At 46.3% G+C, this 20,756-nt stretch overlaps 1 protein-coding gene and 1 pseudogene across 12 annotated transcripts in view; both read left to right on the top strand.

Annotated features, from left to right (window-relative positions):
• Positions 1–15,273, top strand: part of ABHD6 (abhydrolase domain containing 6, acylglycerol lipase) — a 55,879-nt gene extending 40,606 nt beyond the window's left edge. For 3 of the 12 annotated variants that reach the window (XM_055272970.2, XM_055272951.2, XM_055272945.2), the window contains 5 exons: positions 7,625–7,679; positions 7,893–7,993; positions 10,307–10,549; positions 11,848–11,945; positions 14,128–15,273. In XM_055272970.2, the coding sequence (XP_055128945.1) occupies positions 7,625–7,679; positions 7,893–7,993; positions 10,307–10,549; positions 11,848–11,945; positions 14,128–14,134 (504 nt within the window). In that variant the 3' untranslated portion in view covers positions 14,135–15,273. Of the gene's footprint in view, positions 1–7,624; positions 7,680–7,892; positions 7,994–10,306; positions 10,550–11,847; positions 11,946–14,124 lie in introns of all 12 variants that reach the window. The other 9 variants (XM_063645577.1, XM_055272984.2, XM_055272991.2 and 6 more) reach the window with 4 other exon arrangements.
• A 2,556-nt stretch (positions 15,274–17,829) lies between these two features.
• LOC129479629 (small ribosomal subunit protein uS2B-like) lies at positions 17,830–18,875 on the top strand (annotated as a pseudogene).
• Positions 18,876–20,756: the final 1,881 nt, after the last annotated feature.

Below are 20,756 nucleotides of genomic sequence, written 5' to 3'. Positions count from 1 at the left end.
TGAGACGATGGGGTTTTCTAAATATACAATCATGTCATCTGCAAATGGACAATTTGACTTCCTCTTTTCCTAACTGAATATCCTTTATTTATTTCTCTTGCCTGATTGCCCTGGGCAGAACTTCCAACACTATATTGAATAAGAGTGGTGAGAGAGGGCATCCTTGTCTTGTTCCGGTTTTCAAAGGGAATGCTTCCAGTTTTTGCCCATTCAGTATGATACTGGCTGTGGGTTTGTCATAAATAGCTCTTATTATTTTGAGATATATTCCTTCAATACCTAGTTTATTGAGAGTTTTTAGCATGAAGGGCTGTTGAATTTTGTCAAGGCCTTTTCTGCAACTATTGAGATAATCATGTGGTTTTTGTCATTGGTTCTGTTTATATGCTGGATGACATTTATTGATTTGCGTATGTTGAACCAGCCTTGCATCCCAGGGATGAAGCCGACTTGATCGTGGTGGAGAAGCTTTTTGATGTGCTGCTAGATTCGGTTTGCCAGTATTTTATTGAGGATTTTCACATCGATGTTCATCAGGGATATTGGTCTGAAATTCTCTTTTTTTGTTGTGTCTCTGCCAGGCTTTGGCATCAGGATGATGCAGGCCTCATAAAATGTGTTAGGGAGGATTCCCTCTTTCTCTGTTGATTGGAATAGTTTCAGAAGGAATGGTACCAGCTCCTCTTTGTACCTCTGGTAGAATTCGGCTGTAAATCCGTCTGGCCCTGGACTTTTTTTGGTTGGTAAGCTATTATTGCCTCAATTTCAGAGCCTGTTATTGGTCTATTCAGAGATTCAACTTCTTCCTGGTTTAGTCTTGGGAGGGTGTATGTGTCGAGGAATTTATCCATTTCTTCTAGATTTTCTAGTTTATTTGTGTAGAGGTGTTTATAGTATTCTCTGATGGTAGTTTGTATTTCTGTGGGATCAGTGGTGATATCCCCTTTATCATTTTTTATTGCATCTATTTGATTCTTCTCTCTTTTCTTCTTTATTAGTCTTGCTAGCGGTCTGTCAATTTTTTTGATCTTTTCAAAAAACCCAGCTCCTGGATTCGTTGATTTTTTGAATGGTTTTTTGTGTCTCTATCTCTTTCAGTTCTGCTCTGATCTTAGTTATTTCTTGCCTTCTGGTAGCTTTTGAATGTGTTTGTCCTTGCTTCTCTAGTTCTTTTAATTGTGATGTTAGGGTGTCGATTTTGGATCTTTCCTGCTTTGTCTTGTGGGCATTTAGTGCTATAAATTTCCCTCTACACACTGCTTTGAATGTGTCCCAGAGATTCTGGTATGTTGTGTCTTTGTTCTCGTTGGTTTTAAAGAACATCTTTATTTCTGCCTTCATTTCAGTATTTACCTAGTAGTCATTCAGGAGCAGGTTATTCAGTTTCCATGTAGTTGTGCAATTTTGAGTGAGTTTCTTAATTCTGAGCTCTAATTTGATTGCACTGTGGTCTGAGAGACAGTTTGTTGTGATTTCTGTTCTTTTACATTTGATGAGGAGTGCTTTACTTCCAATTATGTGGTCAATTTTAGAATAAGTGTGATGTGGTGCTAAGAAGAATGTATATTCTGTTGATTGGGGTGGAGAGTTCTGTAGATGTCTATTAGGTCTGCTTGGTGCAGAGCTGAGTTCAAGCCCTGGATATCCTTGTTAACCTTCTGTCTCATTGATCTGTCTAATATTGACAGTGGGGTGTTAAAGTCTCCCATTATTATTGTGTGGGAGTCTAAGTGTCTTTGTAGGTCTCTAAGAATTTGCTTTATGAATCTGGGTGCTCCTGTATTGGGTGTATATATAGTTAGGATAGTTAGCTCTTCTTGTTGAATTGTTCCCTTTACCATTATGTAATGGCCTTCTTTGTCTCTTTTGATCTTTGTTGGTTTAAAGTCTGTTTCATCAGAGGCTAGGATTGCAACCCTGCTTTTTCTTGCTTTCCGTTTGCTTGGTAGATCTTCCTCCATCCCTTTATTTTGAGCCTATGTGTGTCTCTGCATGTGAGATAGGTCTCCTGAATACAGCACACTGACAGGTCTTGTCCAATTTGCCAGTCTGTGTCTTTATCCAATTTGCCAGTCTGTGTCTTTTAATTGGGGCATTTAGCCAATTTGCATTTAAGGTTAATATTGTTATGTGTGAATCTGATCCTGTCATTATGATGTTAGCTGGTTATTTTGCCCGTTAATTGATGCAGTTTCTTCATAGTGTTGATGATCTTTACAATTTGGCATGTTTTTGCAGTGGCTGGTACCGGTTGTTCCTTTCCATGTTTAGTGCTTCCTTCAGGAGCTCTTGTAAGGCAGGCCTGGTGGTGACAGAATCTCTCAGCGTTTGCTTGTCTGTAAAGGATTTTATTTCTCCCTCACTTATGAAGCTTAGTTTGGCTGGATATGAAATTCTGGGTTGAAAATTCTTTACTTTAAGAATGTTGAATATTGGCCCCCACTCTCTTCTGGCTTGTAGGGTTTCTGCCAAGAGATTCACTGTTAGTCTGATGGGCTTCCCTTTGTGGGTAACCCGACCGTTCTCTCTGGCTGCCCTTAACATTTTTTCCTTCAGTTCAACCTTGGTGAATCTGACGATTATGTGTCTTGGGGTTGCTATTCTCCAGGAGTATCTTTATGGTGTTCTCTGTATTTCCTGAATGTGAATGTTGGCCTGCCTTGTAGATTGGAAGTTCTCCTGGATAATATCCTGCAGAGTGTTTTCCAACTTGGTTCCATTCTCCCCATCACTTCCAGGTACACCAATCAAACGTAGGTTTGGTCTTTTCACATAGTCCCATATTTCTTGGAAGCTTTGTTTGTTTCTTTTTACTCTTTTTTCTCTAACCTTGTCTTCTCAGTTTATTTTATTAATTTGATCTTCAATCACAGGTACCCTTTCTTTCACTTCATGAAATCGGCTGTTGAAGCTTGTACATACATCACGAAGTTCTCGTGCCATGGTTTTCAGCTCCGTCAGGTCATTTAAGATTTTCTCTACACTGTTTATTCTAGTTAGCCATTTGTCTAACATTTTTTCAAGGTTTTTAGCTTCCTTGTAATGGGTTCAAACATGCTCCTTTAGCATGGAGAAGTTTGTTATTACTGACCTTCTGAAGCCTACTTCTGTCAACTCATGAAAGTCATTCTCTGTCCAGCTTTGTTCCGTTGCTGCCGAGGAGCTGCAATCCTTTGGAGAGAAGAGGCACTGTGGTTTTTAGAATTTTCAGCTTTTCTGCTCTGGTTTCTCCCCATCTTTGTGGTTGTATCTACCTTTGGTCTTTTATGTTAGTGACCTACAGATGGGATTTTGTTGTCGATGTCCTTTTTGTTAATGTTGATGCTATTCTTTTCTGTTTGTTAGTTTTCCTTCTAACAGTCAGGTCCCTCAGCTGCAGGTCTGTTGGAGTTTGCTGGAGGTCCACTCCAGACCCTGTTTGCCTGGGTGTCACCAGCGGAGGCTGCAGAACAGCAAATATTGCAGAAGAGCAAATATTGCTGCCTGATCCTTCCTCCGGAAGCTTCATCTCAGAGGGGCACCCGGCTGTATGAGGTGTCAGTCAGCCCCTACTGGGAGGTGTCTCCCAGTTAGGCTACACGGGTGTCAGGGACCCACTTGAGGAGGCAGTCTGTCTATCTTAGAGCTCAAATGCCATGCTGGGAGGACAACTGCTCTCTTCAGAGCTGTCAGACAGGGACATTTAAGTCTGCAGAAATTGTCTGCTGCCTTTTGTTCAGCTAAGCTCTGCCCACACAGGTAGAGTCTAGAGGCAGCTGGCCTTGCTGAGCTGTGGTGGGCTTCGCCCAGTTCAAGCTTCCAGGCCGCTTTGTTTACCTACTTAAGCCTCAGCAATGGCAGATGCCCCTCCCCCAGCCAGGCTGCCACCTTGCAGTTCAATCTCAAACTGCTGCGCTAGCAGTGAGCAAGGCTCCATGGGCCTGGGACCGACCGAGCCAGGCACGGGAGAGAATCTCCTTGTCTACCAGTTGCTAAGACCTTGGGAAAAGTGCAGTATTTGGGTGGGAGTGTCCCATTTTTCCAGGTACAGTCTGGCATGGCTTCCCTTGGCTAGGAAAGGGAAATCCCCTGACCCCTTGTACTTCCCAAGTGAGGTGATGCCTACCCTGCTTCAGCTCACCCTCTGTGGGCTGCACCCACTGTCCAACCATTCCCAGTGAGATGAACCAGGTACATTAGTTGGAAATGCAGAAATCACCCATCTTCTGTGTCGATCACCCTGGATGCTGCAGACCGGAGCTGTTCCTATTCAGCCATCTTGGAACCTATCTTCCTTATACTCTTAAAAATTATTGAGGAACCCAAAGGGTTTTTATTTATAGGGGTTATATTTATTATTTATGTTTACCATATTAGAAATTAAAACTCAGGCCGGGTGCGGTGGTTCATGCCTGTAATCCCAGCACTTTGGGAAGCCAAGATGGGAGGATTGCGTGAGACTAGGAGTTCAAGACCAGCCTGGTCAACGTAGCAAGACCCCATCTCTATTTAAATACATATAAAAGAAAATAAATGAAAACCCAGAAGATCCCAAAATGCAATGAATGTACAAGCACTCATTCCAGTAGCCAAGAGCAAGGACATCATCCCACATTATATAGGCTCTTAAAAGCAGTGTACTTTTGAGAGAATGTAAGTGAAGAGGCAAGTAACATTGAGTATTAGGAAAGTAGTTTGACCTCCTGGACTCCCAAGAACCACTTTGAAAAATGCTGGACTATATCCTGTAGGACCTTATAGGTTATGGAAAGGAGCCAGGGGTTTTTCTAAGTATAATAGGACCCACCGAGGGAACAGAGGAACCCATTTGGGAACTATTGTGCCTTGGAGATGATGGTGGTGTAGACTAGGATGGTAGCAATGGAGATGAGATTTGAGAAAGAATGGACAGGATGTACAGGCAAATTGGAAATGGGGGCTGAGGAAAGGGGAGGAGTCACAGGTGACTTCCAGCACTTGAGGTCCTGGATGGATAAAGGTAGTATTTTCCCGGCTGGGCATGGTGGCTTGCACCTGTATTCCCAGCACTTTGGGAAGCCAAGGCGGGTGGACTGTGTAAGTGCAGAGTTCAAGACCAGCCTGGGCAATGTGGTGAAACCCCATCTCTACAATATAATTTTTTTTAAAATTAGCCAAGTGTGGTGGCACGTGCCTATAGTTCCAGCTACTTGGGAGGCTGAGGTGAGAGGATCACCTGAGCCCAGGAGGCAGAGGCTGTAGTGAGTCAAGATCATGCCACTGCACTCCATCCTGGGCAACAGAGTGAGACCCTGTCTCAAAAAAAAATAAAAACAAAAACAAAGACAGAGGTAGTATATTCTGAAGAGGACAAGGGCAGGTTTGGGGAATATGCCAAGGGCACCATTTTTCATGTGTTAAGTTCAGGTTGCCTGTGAGGCCTCCAAGTGCAGAGGTCAATGTGTAGCTGAGAGAAGTCTGGCCTGAAGCTGTAGCACTGGAGCCATCAGCAGACGCTAATATTGAAGGTTATGGGCCTGAATGAGGTCATCTTGGGAAATGGTGTGAAGAACCAAGAGAGGAGAGTCCAAGGCTGAGGCTTTGTAACCCCAAATTATCTCCCTCTGTTGTAGGAGCTGGAGCCTGCCTGGGGGTGAGCAGGTCCTCCTAAGACTTGAGAGAATGGGTCCCATTCAGAAGTTGTGAACATGTCTCAGTTAATAGATATGGCCTATCCCTCAGGAAACACCCAGAATCTGATGCTGTGGCATGTTCCACCCCTGAAATCCCTTTTTAGCCATGAAGTAGCATTCCTTTCTCCCAGCACTGATCTCTTCCCAGAATAGAGTGGCCAAATGTTGTTTTAGAAAACTCCATGTTTTGGGTTGTCAGGGATATGAAAACACCGAGAGAAAAATAAATGGCAGCTCCAAAAGTCTTTCCTTCCTAGGAGAGAAAGAGCACCTGCACACTCAGCCCACCATGTCATATTGTGTTGTGATTGCACATCTGTGTCTTCCACTAGGGACTTTGTCTTAATTGGCTGTTCTATCCCCAGACTTTAGCACAGTGCTTGCATGAAGTAGGTCCTAGGTATAGATTGGATGGATTGATGGATGAGAGGATGCCTGTATAATGCAGGGATGGAAAATGGATGGGTGGGTAGATGCAGGATAGATTTTTGCATGAATTGATTGATGTGCAAGTGCACAGATGATTTAGGTCTGCAGGATGGATAGATGGCTGAATGGTTGGATGGATGGATGGGAGGATATCTGGTTAATGCAGAGATGGAGGTTGGATGGGTTGGTGAATGCAAGATAGATAGGTAGACAAATGCATATGTGGTTCAGGATGGATGGATACAAGATGAATAGATATGTGGGTACAGGGTGGATAGCTGAACAAAGAAAATGTCTGATGCTGAGCACAATGTTGTTATTCAACAAATTGTCATTGTCCTCATGTCCAGGCTGAATGAGTTAGAGTCTAGTGATGCTCCAGAGGGTTGGTTTAGTCCATAGCAGCCATGGCTGGGTCTTCCCCACTTTCAGTCAGTGCACAGGACTCCTGAGAGAGTGCATTTAAAGGGTTCAGACCTGTTTGCAGGTAGAGGAGAGGAGTAGAAGAGTACAGCCACTAATGTGAACCCTGTACTTTACCTCAGGAGTGCTGAGGCAGGAGGAAGAGAAGGACTGTGTTCCTTCCAGCCACCACTACCTCTTTGGGTCAGTAGCCCAGGTCCAGGAGATGTGGCCTGTCCACATTGGCTGCAGCCCTCACCAGCCCTCAGCAGGGAAGGCAAAGACAGTGTCAAATGATAAACAAAGGGCTGTTGAACCCTCCCAGTGGGACTCTGGAACCCTCCCCAGAATCTTCTCAATAGTTTATTTCTTTGTTGTTTAATAGACCTATCATCCCCCAGTGGCTTTATTTTTTTTAATGGAACTTGTTCTGCATTTGGATATTACTGGCGAATTACTTGATATTATGGTCATCCTCATTATGTCTTTTTTTTTTTTTTTGAATTGGAGTCTCACTGTCACCCAGGCTGGAGTGCAGTGGCGCAATCTCAGCTCACTGCAACCTCTGCCTCCTGGGTTCAAGTGATTCTCCTGCCTCAGCCTCCCAAGTAGATGGGATTACAGGCCTGCACCACCACATCCGGCTAGTTTTTGTCTTTTTAGTAGAGATGGGGGTTTCACCATTTGGCCAGGCTGTTCTCGAACTCCTGGCCTCAAGTGATCTGCCCGCCTTGGCCTCCTGAAGTGCTGGGATTGCAGGCATGAGCCACCATGCCCGGCCCATCCTGATTATGTCTTAAGTGAAGCAGAGAATCTCTCAAGCTAAAGTTGCTGTCAGGCCATCTCAGGTGTCTTTAACATGCTGTAGGGCACCTCTGGCTTCATGATATTACCCAAGTTCCTTTATAATAATAATAATAATAATAATAATAATAATAATAATAATAATAAAAAGCTTCTTGGAAGCCTAACTCCCCATTAGACCGTATGCTGCATCATGGGAATTCAGAGGACCAGGCTCTAAAGACCTTGACAGTGCAATAAATTGCTGGACCTCATACCCATTCATTGTCCCAGAGCTGTGAGAGGCCTGAGGAAATGAATCTTCTCTTGCTCTCTAACTTTGGGTTATTTATCCTTAGATCCTGCAAGGCCTTGTCGATGTCCGCATCCCTCATAACAACTTCTACCGAAAGCGTAAGTAGCCCTACTTTCAGCTTGGAGCTTGTTACAAGTGAAGCTCTGTGGATGGATGGCTTTTATTTCTTAAATCTCTGACACTTTGAATGTCTCCTTGGGCCCCTGAAGAGAGGAAGTGGTGGCCTGGACCTGGTGACTATCCCTTGATTCTGCGGTGGTGCCACAGGCACAGTCCAGCACATGCTCACTTTGTTTTCCTTTTCTGACAAGTGTTTTTGGAAATCGTCAGTGAGAAGTCCAGATACTCTCTCCATCAGAACATGGACAAGATCAAGGCTCCAACGCAGATCATCTGGGGGAAACAAGACCAGGTATGTAACACATCCCCGCGGTCGTCTGTGCTGGTCACCAGGGCCTCTGAGGAAAAACGTCCTTGAGGAAGAACAAGTGGTTATTTCTGGAGTAAGCTGATCGCTGCTGTCAGGAAGAGGGGAAAGGCACCTTTGTTGGGTGCCGGTGTTGACAGTGGGCAGAGTTCTGGGAGTTGAGAGAAACAACATTTGGTCTGGTAAAAGGAAAGGCAATTTTAAATCATTTTCAAAAATTGTTTTTATCAAAGCCATGTAGTCACATGGTATAAAAAAATCTTCAAAGAACACCAAAAGGTTTATAATGAAAACTTTTCTTTTTCACATCCCATATTCCAGTCTCCATTACCATGAGGCAACTCTTATCTTACTATCTTGAATATATTTCTTTTTTTTTCTTTTTTTTTTTTTTTTCAGATGGAGTCTTGCTCTGTCACCCAGGCTGGAGTGCAGTGGCCCAATCTTGGCTCACTGAAACTTTTGCCTCCCAGGTTCAAGCGATTCTCCTGCCTCAGCCTCCCGAGTAGCTGGGATTACAGGTGCCCTCCACCATGCTCACCTAATTTTTGCTTTTTGTTTCTTTTTTTTTGTTTTGTTTTGTTTTTTTTTTTTTAGATGGAGTCTCGCTCTGTCACCCAGGCTGGAGTGCAGTGGCACAATCTCGGCTCACTGCAAGCTCCGCCTCCTGGGTTCACGCCGTTCTCCTGCCTCAGCCTCTCAAGTAGCTGGGACTACAGGCACCCGCCACCATGCCCTGCTAATTTTTTGTATTTTTAGTAGAGACGAGGTTTCACCATGTTAGCCAGGATGGTCTTGATCTCCTGACCTCGTGATCTGCCGGCCTCAGCCTCCCAAAGTGTTGGGATTACAGGCGTGAGCCACCATACCTGGCAATTTTTGTATTTTTTTTTTAGTAGAGATGGGGTTTCACCATGTTGGCCACGCTGGTCTTGAGCTCCTGACTTCAAGCAGTCCACCTTCCTTAGCCTCCCAAAGTGCTGGGATTACAGGCATGAGCCACCACATCTGGCCTAAATTTTTTTTTTTTTTTTGAAACGGAGTCTTGCTCTGTCTCCCAGGCTGGAGTGCAGTGGCGCGATCTCGGCTCACTGCAAGCTCCGCCTCCTGGGTTCACGCCATTCTCCTGCCTCAGCCTCTCCGAGTAGCTGGGACTACAGGCGTCCGCCACCACGCCCGGCTAATTTTTTTGTATTTTTAGTAGAGACTGGCCTAAATTTTTTAAGCCAGAAGTTAGCAAATGTTTTCTGTAAAGGGCCAGATGGTAAACATTTTCAGCCATGTGGTCCAGTCTCTGTCACACCTGGACACAGTTGAGTAACTGTGACCTTATAGTATAAAAGCAGCCATAGGCAATATGTAAACAAATGGTATGGCTGTATTCCAGTGAACCTTTATTTATAAAAACAGGCAGCGAGCCATTGTTTGCCTACTCCTATTCTAAGCACACATATAGTGTATATATATGCATACCTATACAGATCTAAGCTTTCAAACATGCTAGATACACTGGCATCTAAGATGCATGTTTGAAAGCTTAGATATATATAGGTGTCCATATAAAATATATAAGATCATATATGTGTATGTATATATATATATATATATATATATATTTATAAAAGAAGTACGTATCTTGGAAATCGTTTCATATCAGCCCAAACAGATCTATTCCTTCTATTCTTAAAAAATATTTTATCTTGAAATAATTTCAAACTTATAGAAAATTTGAAAGAAGGCCAGGCATGGTGACTTACGCCTATAATGCCAGCACTTTGGGAGGCTAAGGCAGGAGGATTGCTTGAGCCCAGGAGTTCAAGACCAACCTGGGCAACATAGTGAGATCCCATCTCTATAAAAAATAAATTTTTAAAAAAGTAGCCAAGTATGGTGGTATGCACCTGTAGTCCCAGCTACTCTAGGCAGGAGGATCACTTGAGTCCAGGACATGGAGGTGGCAGTGAGCCGTGATTGCTTCACTGCATACCAGCCTGGGCCACAGGGCAGGATCCTATCTCAAAAAAATAAAAATAAAAAAGAATACAGAGTATACCTGCATACCCTTTACCGAAATGCATCAATTTTTAACTGGCAGGAGGTCACACTGTGGCCACAAAGACCCACAAGTGCATGAATGGCCCAGGCAGGAGAGAGTGCAGAGGAGCAGCCAGGCTGTGCTCATGGCATGTACGCAGAATAAGAGGCAATGGTATCTTAGATGAGCCAGGCATGGTGAGGATTCACAGCATGGTTTTGTGGACGTGGAGAGAAGGGGATCTCATGTGCTCTCTTCCGCAGCGCCAAGGGACTGAAAGAAGCTTTGTTTGTGCCCTGGGCTATGCCAGCAAAGAGTCATTTGATCAGGAATCAGAGCCAGAGCAGCGAAGGCCTTCTGTTGTTCTAAAAACCCCAAAGGTGATTTGGGGCTCTCAGGAGTCAACAGGAGAGGCTGTAACCCATCTTCCTGTGGAGACAGCGCAGAAGCAAGGGCACTGGCCTTGGATTCTGAAAGTCTATGTTCCAGCCCTACTTTTGTCCTTGGTCAGCCCATGACCTTGAGCAAGTAACTCAGCCCCTCTAAATTAAGGGTTTCTGAAACTTCTAGTAATGGGGTTATTTTGAGGCTCAAATGAAATAATATGCATGAAAGTGATCTTCCAGCTGCAAAAACAGTAAATGATTAGGTTAGCTGGTATTAGATTCGATTGCTCATGTCCTTTGCCTCTGTTGGTGGCTTCAGTGCATGGTCCAGAATTTTTTCCCAGACTCAGGAGTCCATTTCATTCCGGAAAAAGAGCCTGACATTCTATGGGCTTGCTATAAATACGATCAGATCCTTCATGTGTTTTGTGGACTGTCCCCGGGACAGAGACCAAATAGCAGAGGCTTCAGGGAGTCTTTTATTTCACAGCCTTTTGCCTCCCAAGCTCGCTGGCTCTTTTCCTGCTCTGTCATCAACATTTGGTGTCACAGCACCCGCCCCTACCAGGCCAAATTCAGCCTCCTCCTTCTTTGGACCCCTGTAGGCTGCCTGCTATACTGCACAGCTGCAGGGGGAGCCATGTGCATTGTCATTTTTGTGAATGATGGATTTGGGCAGTATACAACCTGTACACCCAAACATGGCAGCCCTTCCTCAGAGGGTTTCTGCATGCTTCATTTCAAGCATCACTCCTCTATGTTCAGTCCACCAAAATAGGAGGGCCATCTAGAGACAGACAGGCTATTATTCTTTATGTCCCTTCTCCCTGCCAGCACCGTGCCTGGTATGCAGGAGACCCAGAGTACACAGTGAGCGAGCAAACAAGTGAGAAATTGAGTGAACAAACCAACTAGTGAAGGGATAAACCCACTAACGGACTGACTACACATTTAAGCCTGTTAACAGGCATTTATTGAGCACCTAGTATGTGCCTAACACTGTATTAGGCCCTGAGGATACAGTAGGGACCAAGACAGCCAGGATCCCTGCCCTCCAGCAGCTTACCATCTACCTACCCCTATAGTACATAACAGGCCCGAGACAAGGGTGAGATGAGAGAGATGTGTCATGCAGGTGCAAGGTCAGAGCCTATCTGTATTTATGATTTTGATATTTTGTTCATCATGTGTCTTTTTCTATTAATGTTTTTTTAACATACTGCACTAAAATATTTTCTCTTAATTTATGAGTTTTTTGGCACTCAAATTTTGTGCCTTAGGCGAATGCCTCACTTGCCTCACCATAGTTTTAGCCCTGGTATGAAGCGATGCAGGAAGAGGTTTTGACTTTTGTTTTTTTTGGCGGGGGGTGTTGTTTGTTTTTTTGTTCTGAGACTGGTTCTTGCTGTGTCACCCAGGCTAGAATGCAGTGGCGCAATCATAGCTCACTGCAGCCTCAACCTCCTGAGCTCAAGCAATGCTCCCACTTCAGCCTCCCAGGCAGCTGGGACTACAGGTATGCACCACCACACCCGGGTAATTTTTTATTTTTTATAGAGATGAGGTCTTACTATGTTGCCCAGGCTGGTCTCAAACTCCTGGGTTCAAGAGATCTTCCCACCTCGGCCTCCCAGAGTGCTGGTATTATAGGTGTGAGCCACCACACCCAGCCCAGGAAAAGTTTTTGACCATTTATATGAATATTCTATCTAGAAAATAACTGAAATGGTTCCCACAGATGTGCATATCTCATCAGGGGGCCTTTCAGTAGTTGCACATACCTCTGGGTGGCCATGGAGAATGATGGATTTGTAACGCTAACCAGCAAACAGTGCCAAAGCCAGCAGCTCATATGGGTATTTTTGCCTGTGAGTTGTGGTTTCTGATCTCTCTGCAGGATAGACACTCAGTTTTGGCTGGGCATGATGGTGCATACCTGTCATCCCAGCTACCTGGGGGGCGCTGAGGTGGGAGGATCACTTGAGCACGGGAGGTCAAGGCTACAGTGAGCCATGATCATGCCACTGCACTCCAGCCTGTGCAACAGAGCGAGACCCTGTCTCAAAAAAACAAAAAAAGACACTCAGTTGGGAGTTTCTACTTTTTGTGCTTTTTTCACCTATTGACTGCATCTGAGTTTCTTCTGGGTGTTTCCACAGTAGCTGGGTGTTATTCCTGCTCAGAGGGTTGCCGTGGCAGCCTTAGCTGTGAGTGAGTGACAAGGCAGAGGTTTCCATTTCCTTGGCTGGAATTAGCTGTTAAGCTCCCCATTAGCTGTTCCTTTTCCTGGTCCATTGATGCCCTGCAGGATTCTTTTCATTGACTGAGGCATCCTTTTACCTTAACTCCCCAGTGGGCAGAAAATCTTGGTTTTAATAATTTGAGTTGGTGAGAATAGAGCAAAGACACAGAAGGTGCTTGAGTTTGTTGGGGCTTTTGCTTTTGCCGTTAAGGATGGGGAGGAGGAGCCCTCTTGTCTGGGATGAATTGAAGGTAAAGGCAGCTAAGAGAAGGGGAGTGAATGAGGACACTTCTGAGGGAGGATGTTGGGGAAAAAGATGGAGGTGGATCGGCATAGTAGCTGGGAACCCAGAGGAAAAGGAGAGGAAATGAGTTGTTTGAAAAGGGTCAGCCCTGGAAAAGTTCTGGCTTTCATGTTGGAAAAGCATTCCCTATATCTGCAGAGGTTAGAGCCAGGAAACACACAGCTCCGGGGATCCCCAGAGGACCTTCAAAGAGACCTCCAGCTGGGTGCGGTGGCTCAGGCCTGTAATCCTAGCACTTTGGGAGGCTAAGGCAGGTGGATCACCTGGGGTCAGGAGTTCGAGACCAGCCTGGCCAATGTGGTGAAACCCCATCTCTACTAGAAATACAAAAATTAGCCGGGCATGGTGGCCGGCACCTATAATCCCAGCTACTGGGGAGGCTGAGGCAGAAGATCGCTTGAACCCGGGAGGCGGAGGTTGCAGTGAGCTGAGATCATGCCACTTCATTCCAGCCTGGGCGAAAGAGTGAAACTCTGTTTCAAAAAATAAAGAGATACCCCCAGCTTGTGATAATTAGCCTTCCCCTCTTGCATCCTTCCTACAGCTTCGGCTGCCCTAACCAGCCACAGGGCCAGCCTGATCAAGTCACTCACCTTAACACAGCCTGTGGTTCCCCATGGTCCGTGTGGCTGTAGGAGCAGCGCCCTCCTCTCAGCCCCTTCTCCCCACCATGCCATCCCCACTGTCCATGTGCATGGTGTCTCAGCTGCCGTGCTCCCTGGTGGCCCCTGCACTCGCCATGATCTCCCACCCTGTGCCATTCCCACATCCATGAATGCTCCTCCCCGTCCCCTTTCTGCTTTCCCGGGACTCAGGAACGAGGGCGTCCCTCGACCCTGCTCATCCCCTGTGCTCTCCGGCTTCCCCACCATACCATAACCTCCTCAAGGGCAAGGAACGTTTGTTTTCTGCCTGAGTATTGCTGACATCAGCCCAACTCCTGGCACAGAGTTGCAGAATAAAACAGTAGGCATCATGGTTACTTCCATTCAGGCAGCCACAAGCCCCAACACCAAAAGGACTTGGTCCTAAAATTCACATCCTCTTGCCCCACTGACCACCACCAGGCCTTGGTGGAAGTTCTGTCCACGGAGTGCACATGTGGGTGTCTGAATCTTTGTGTATCATCCAGCTCCCTTTCTTGCCCAGCAGGTGCTAGATGTGTCTGGGGCAGACATGTTGGCCAAGTCAATTGCCAACTGCCAGGTGGAGCTTCTGGAAAACTGTGGGCACTCGGTAGTGATGGAGAGACCCAGGAAGACAGCCAAGCTCATAATCGACTTTTTAGCTTCTGTGCACAACATAGACAACAACAAGAAGCTGGACTGAGGCCCCGACTGCAGCCTGCATTCTGCACACAGCATCTGCTCCCATCCCCCAAGTCTGACGCGGCCACCACTCTCAGGGATCCTGCCCCAAATGCGGTCGGAGCGCCAGTGACCCTGAGGAAGCCAGTCCCTTACCCCTGGTATCCACGGTTCCCCAGAGCTTTGGGGACCACGCGAAAACCTCCAAGATATTTTTCACAAAATAGAAACTCATATGGAACAAAATAAGAAACCCCAGTCATGAAATCTACCATGAAGTCTTCAAGTTCATGTCACTGACAAGCTTGTGCAAAGCAGCCACCTTGGACCATAATTAAATCAAGGACATATTCTTTGAGACATTCCTTATAGTTGGAGACTCAAGATATTTTTGTTGCTTCAGGTGTATTCCCTTGCATGGGCAGTGGCTTTTATAGGAGCATTAGTCCTCATTCGCCAAACCCTGTTGTTTAGGTCTAATTTAAGTTTTACATAGAGACCAATGTATGACTGCAGCCCATTGGCTGCAAGACCAGGGAGGAAAGTGGCAAGCCGTAGAAAATGTTTACACGCATGGAGGGGCATTTCTCCAGCCCTCAGAGCGGCCGGAGCAGCAGGGTACATGGGTGGGAGGTTCATTTAGCACCCACCGGTCAGGTATGTTCTGAGTGAACCCACAGCAGTCGCAGAATGAGCACCTGGCAGGGTGGGTTTCCTAGGAATAATTTATTATTTTAAAAAATAGGCCTAATAAAGCAATAATGTTCTAGACATCTGTCTAAGTAATCAGACTCAGGTTCCACACACAAGCAACAACTCGTGGGCCTCTTTTCTATTTCAGTGTGCTACTAAGAACCCTTGGATGTAACATACTAGTTTGTTAATGAATTCTGTGAATTCTGTGAAGAGTAATGTGATTGAAAATAAGTCTAAACAGCTGTAAAAGTGACCACAATGACACGAAATAAATTTAATAAGTCTAGATCAGCAACATGCAGGTGGTTTTTATTTCTGAACTCCTAATTAGGTGCAATGTTGGCAGATTTTCTGTTAACTTTAAAATATGTTTTTTAAAATAAGGCTTGTTTGACAGGCTTTGGAAGTCTTTGCACGGATGATTTATTAGTTTTAAGGAATCATGTTTGCAATTTTTATCCAGTTGAAATTGTATATCAAAGGCCAGGTGCAGTGGCTTATGCCTATAATCCCAGCACTTGAGGAAGCCGAGGTGGGTGGATTGCTTGAGGCCAGGAGTTCAAGACCAGCCTGGCCAACATGGCAAAACCTTGTCTCTACTAAAAGTACAAAAATTGTCCGGGCGTGGTGGGACACACCTGTAATCCCAGCTACCTGGGAGCCTGAGGCATGAGAATCGCTTGAACCCGGGAGGCGGAGGTTACAGTGAGCCAAGATTGTGCCATTGCACTCCAGCCTGGGCAACAAGCGCAAAACTCCGTCTCAAAATAATATAATAATAATTCGCTGGAAATTGTATATCAAAAACAAAAGGCAAGAGTCATCAAACTATTCTTTTTGACTCTTCTGTAGGATTTAGGAGCCCTAAACTCCCTAGGAGCTTCACTCTTTCCAATTTTTTTTTACAGAAAATCTACAGCCAAGTCATTCTGGGAATAAAGTGAGGTAAACTTTTTAGTTTAAATCTGAATTCAGGACTGTGTTTGAATATTTTAGTTTACCAGAGAAGAATGGAACTTAGAGCTTGAAAACAAGAAGAAGATATGAAAATACAACATCAAGCTGGGATGCAGCTAAAGCAGTGCTCAGAGGGAAATTTATAGGCTTCAACACGTATATTAGAAGGGAAGAGGCTAGGTGGAGTAGCTCACACCTGTAGTTGCAACACCTTGGGAGGCCAAGGTGGGAGGATCGCTTGAGCCCAGGAGTTTGAGACCAGCCTGGGCAACGTGGCATCTCTTATAAAAAAAAGAAAAAAGGAAAGAAAAATCAATAAATTAAGCTTCTAGCTCAAGAAACGAGAAAAGAAATAGTATCAAAGCCAGAGCAAAATAGAGGGAAGAAACACAGACAAAAACAAAAATCAATAAAGTAGAAAAGAAAGTAGATATTAGACATTTTATTTGTTCCATCTTCCTATATTCCCCAAGAATTCTGAGCATAGTGGGAGAGGGCTTCAGTGTTGGTGGGCCTAGGTGATGAGAGATGGTTTCCCCAGGATCACTGAGGAAGCCCCAGACCCGGGATAAGTACCTCAGATCAGAAACCGCACAGGATACGGGAATTCTTATGCTCTGGGTTGAATACCAGCTAAAGATGACATCAAAAGCAGTCCCTGAACTGTGCCCACCATGGGGTCATTCAGGCAGGGTGTGTGCTGTCCATCCGAGCCCAGAAGGACAGTAGGCAGGTTCTGCAGCTGGACACAGCTTCCGTCTCCTCTGCTGTCACCAGAAAGCACTGACTACAAGTTGTGAGCAGAGAGTGTGAAAGAGTCATTTTTAACTGTAAGGTGGGTTTTCAGGTTCTCGCTTGGTGCTGCAATTCTGGCTGCACTCGGAAGACCCTGTGCCTCACTTCCTGCCTCTGTGACTATAGCAAGCCTGCTGGTTACTGCCAGCTCTGAGTCCCCCTTGCCACACACCCCCTGGGCTCTATGGTGTGTGCCTTTGATGACAGTTGGGAAGAAGAAAGTACTCATTCATCACAGCACCCCCTGAAAGACTGCCAGGAACTTCTGAAATAACAATGGATAGCCCCAGGAATCACAGCTGCAGCTGGGCTCTTGATCCCACTGCCTGGAGTTGGGGCCTTCAGGGCTGCTGTGGGCAGACCCTCCTGGTCAGGTGTTGAAGAGGGAGAAGCAGTGGTGAGAACTCAGTTTGCAGTCAGTCTGGTCTCCTTGTCCTGGACAGAGGTAACACTGGGAGTGAGTGACGTAACAAACGCATCAAACTGATGAGACTGCCTTGGTAAGCCTGTATCTTCCATTTGAGCCCCAGTGAGTATTCTTGTTGCTTTGCCCAGAGGAAATTCTCAGAACGTATGTCAGGCAAGGCTGGAGGACTAAACTATGTGCCAGGGGCTATTCTAAGTGTTTTCACGCAGCCCTGTACATATGACACCATGCCAGTTTTACAGCAGAGGTACTGAGGCATAGAGCAGTAAAGTATTTTGTCCAAGGTCACACAGCTTATGAGGAGAGGGAAGCCTCTCGGTATATAACTTAAGGCAACGGTAACGTGTAAAAACAATGCTTTTACCTGTTCAGGCAGGAGCTGTCCCACATTCCTTACCAATCCACCGGGGGCCCCGTTGGCTCACCCAGACCAGGCCGGTGTGTGGCAGCTTCAGCCATAGATTGCTGGGGCCACACCTCCTGGCTTGAGCTCCTGTTGAAGAAGGTCACCCGGTTGTTCATTCATCATAGCTAAGGACTTCCAACTGCCCAGCCTCCTGCTGGACAGGAAACAGAACCCACCTGGATTCAACATCATTCTGCTAAGGACATATCCAGAGACAGCTTGCCCTCTCCACTCCAACCTCTTTAACAACCAGGACTCCTTTCCGCGCTATCTGTAGGGGGGTCCATACGGCGTTGTTCTGGATTCCCATCGTAACTTAAAGGGAAACTTTCACAATGTCCGGAGCCCTCGATGTCCTGCAAATGAAGGAGGAGGATGTCCTTAAGTTCCTTGCAGCAGGAACCCACTTACGTGGCACCAATCTTGACTTCCAGATGGAACAGTACATCTATAAAAGGAAAAGTGATGGCATCTATATCATAAATCTGAAGAGGACCTGGGAGAAGCTTCTGCTGGCAGCTCGTGCTATTGTTGCCATTGAAAACCCTGCTGATGTCAGTGTTATATCCTCCAGGAATACTGGCCAGAGGGCTGTGCTGAAGTTTGCTGCTGCCACTGGAGCCACTCCAATTGCTGGCCGCTTCACTCCTGGAACCTTCACTAACCAGATCCAGGCAGCCTTCTGGGAGCCACGGCTTCTTGTGGTTACTGACCCCAGGGCTGACCACCAGCCTCTCACGGAGGCATCTTATGTTAACCTACCTACCACCGCGCTGTGTAACAGATTCTCCTCTGCGCTATGTGGACATTGCCATCCCATGCAACAACAAGGGAGCTCACTCAGTGGGTTTGATGTGGTGGATGCTGGCTCGGGAAGTTCTGCGCATGCGTGGCACCATTTCCCGTGAACACCCATGGGAGGTCATGCCTGATCTCTACTTCTACAGAGATCCTGAAGAGATTGAAAAAGAAGAGCAGGCTGCTGCTGAAAAGGCAGTGACCAAGGAGGAATTTCAGGGTGAATGGACTGCTCCAGCTCCTGAGTTCACTGCTACTCAGCCCGAGGTTGCAGACTGGTCTGAAGGTGTACAGGGGCCCTCTGTGCCTATTCAGCAGTTCCCTACTGAAGACCGGAGCGCTCAGCCTGCCACGGAAGACTGGTCTGCAGCTCCCACTGCTCAGGCCACTGAATGGGTAGGAGCAACCACTGACTGGTCTTAAGCTGTTCTTGCACAGGCTCTTAAGCAACATGGAAAAATGGTCGATGGAAAATAAACATCAGTTTCTAAAAAAAAAAAAACAACAACCAGGACTGGTGTCTCATCTACTTTGGAAGGGCTCATTCACCTTGCTGATATCCTCTCCCTGCCCCCATACTCTGGAAATGAGTGTTGTTTGTTCCCAACAATATTCTCCTTTGGGAGGAGTCTCGGCTCAGTCTCATTGCCTCTCTGGGGTCTGGCATGGAAAGCAATTAAGAGATGTGGCCTGGCCAGGCGCAGTGGCTCAAGCCTGTAATCCCAGAACTTTGGGAGGCTGAGGCGGCTGGATCACCTGCGGTCAGGAGTTTAAGACCAGCCTGGCCAACATGGCAAAAACCCTTCTTTACTAAAAATACAAAAAATTTGCCAAGCATGTTGGTGCACACCTGTAGTCCCAGCTACTCAGGAGGCTGAGGCACGAGAATTGCTTGAACCCGGGAGGCGGAGGTTGCAGTGAGCCAAGATTGTGCCACTGCACTCCAGCCTGGGCAGCACAGCAAGACTCCGTCTCAAAAAAAAAAAAAGAAAAGAAAAAAAAATGTGGCTGCTCCTAGCTGCTGCTTCAGAAGCCAGCCCTGAGGCTCTGCTGGGGTCTGCCCAGGCATCTTTTAAAGGCATTGCTTACTGGCCAGGGGCTATACCTGCCTTCAAACACATTTTGGGTCTAATATTTATATATAAATGCTGAATGTAGGCCCCCTTATTTACTTTCCAAGCCCTGGATATTGTTCTTAGGACCACGGGTTGCTTAGGTAACTAACATTGTTCTAAAATGGTGGCTGCAGATTTTAACACGTGCAGGCCCCAGCCTTCTGCTTTGGAGGAGCCATCACCTTTGAGCTCTTCCAGCACCACCCTTCAACCACAGACTGGACCTTCTCAACAGCCTTTTCTCCCTCCCCAACCCCAAACTGGGTGCTGTTCTTGCAATTTCTCCATTTCCTGAAAGGAGACAAAAAAGTAGAGGGTTTTTTTTTAGAGGGACGGGGCTGTTCACAGATAGGGCAGTGGAGATATCCTCAAATTACCTGCCAGGTGACAGTCCTGGGGCTGGCTCTTCTGGTGTCCCCAGCTGCCCCAGGGCTCTGGGGCCCAGTATTTGCTCCCTGGGGCTGGTACCAACCAGGGTGTGGACTTGGGGTTGCCTGTGCTGGCAGTGGGAGGAGAGTCTTGTGACCATCATCAGCCTAGTCTGGCAGAGGGAGAGGACAGGTTACTACTCGGGTCTCCTTTCAGCAACAGGACAGTCCCTCTCTCTTGGCTCCTGGAGGAACCTTCCCTTCATTGGTTTCTGGATCTTAGGTCTTTAAATCCTCAAGGCAATGAACAGGCATCCGAGGCCACACCAGGAGCTGCAGCAGGGGGTGGAAGAAGGAAGAGTTCGTAGGGGCAGTAAGGCGGTAACAATTCCAATGACCAAAGGCCAAAGCTGGCTGGGTTGGGGGCAGGTGACTTCCTGAAGGACAACTGGAAAGGTGGTTGCCAAGACAACCCCTCCCCAAAGCTCTCAGGCCAGACGTGATTTGAATTCAGAAGCGTCCCGACCTGGAAAGGTATCACAGTGTGTATACCATGTATCATGTGATGCCCTCTGCAGGGTCTGGGGCCACCACACATGGTCAAATAAATGCATTCGTATTTCTGCCATGCAATGTATGTCTAGCCACAGTAAGTGGAACAAAAGCTGTAAGCCTCACCTTAGTTCAGACTAAGCATGGGCGCTGGATGAAGATATTTGGTTTCCAGTTTTTTTTAGGATTTCAGATAAGGGATAGGAGCCTGCTTTCCAGGTCCGGCTCTCCTGCCTTAGGGGTGGGCTGAGGAAGCATTTTTTTCTTCCAGCATAAAAGGCACAGCATACAGATAGGTCCACAGCTCCCTCTTGTGCCTAACTATGTAAGTAGCAGGTCCTGATTTTTATTTAATAATTA

This window comes from Symphalangus syndactylus, chromosome 1, assembly GCF_028878055.3.
Source record: "Symphalangus syndactylus isolate Jambi chromosome 1, NHGRI_mSymSyn1-v2.1_pri, whole genome shotgun sequence".
In the NCBI taxonomy this organism is placed as follows: Eukaryota; Metazoa; Chordata; class Mammalia; order Primates; family Hylobatidae; genus Symphalangus; species Symphalangus syndactylus.
This window is presented reverse-complemented; position numbering and strand designations above follow the sequence as displayed.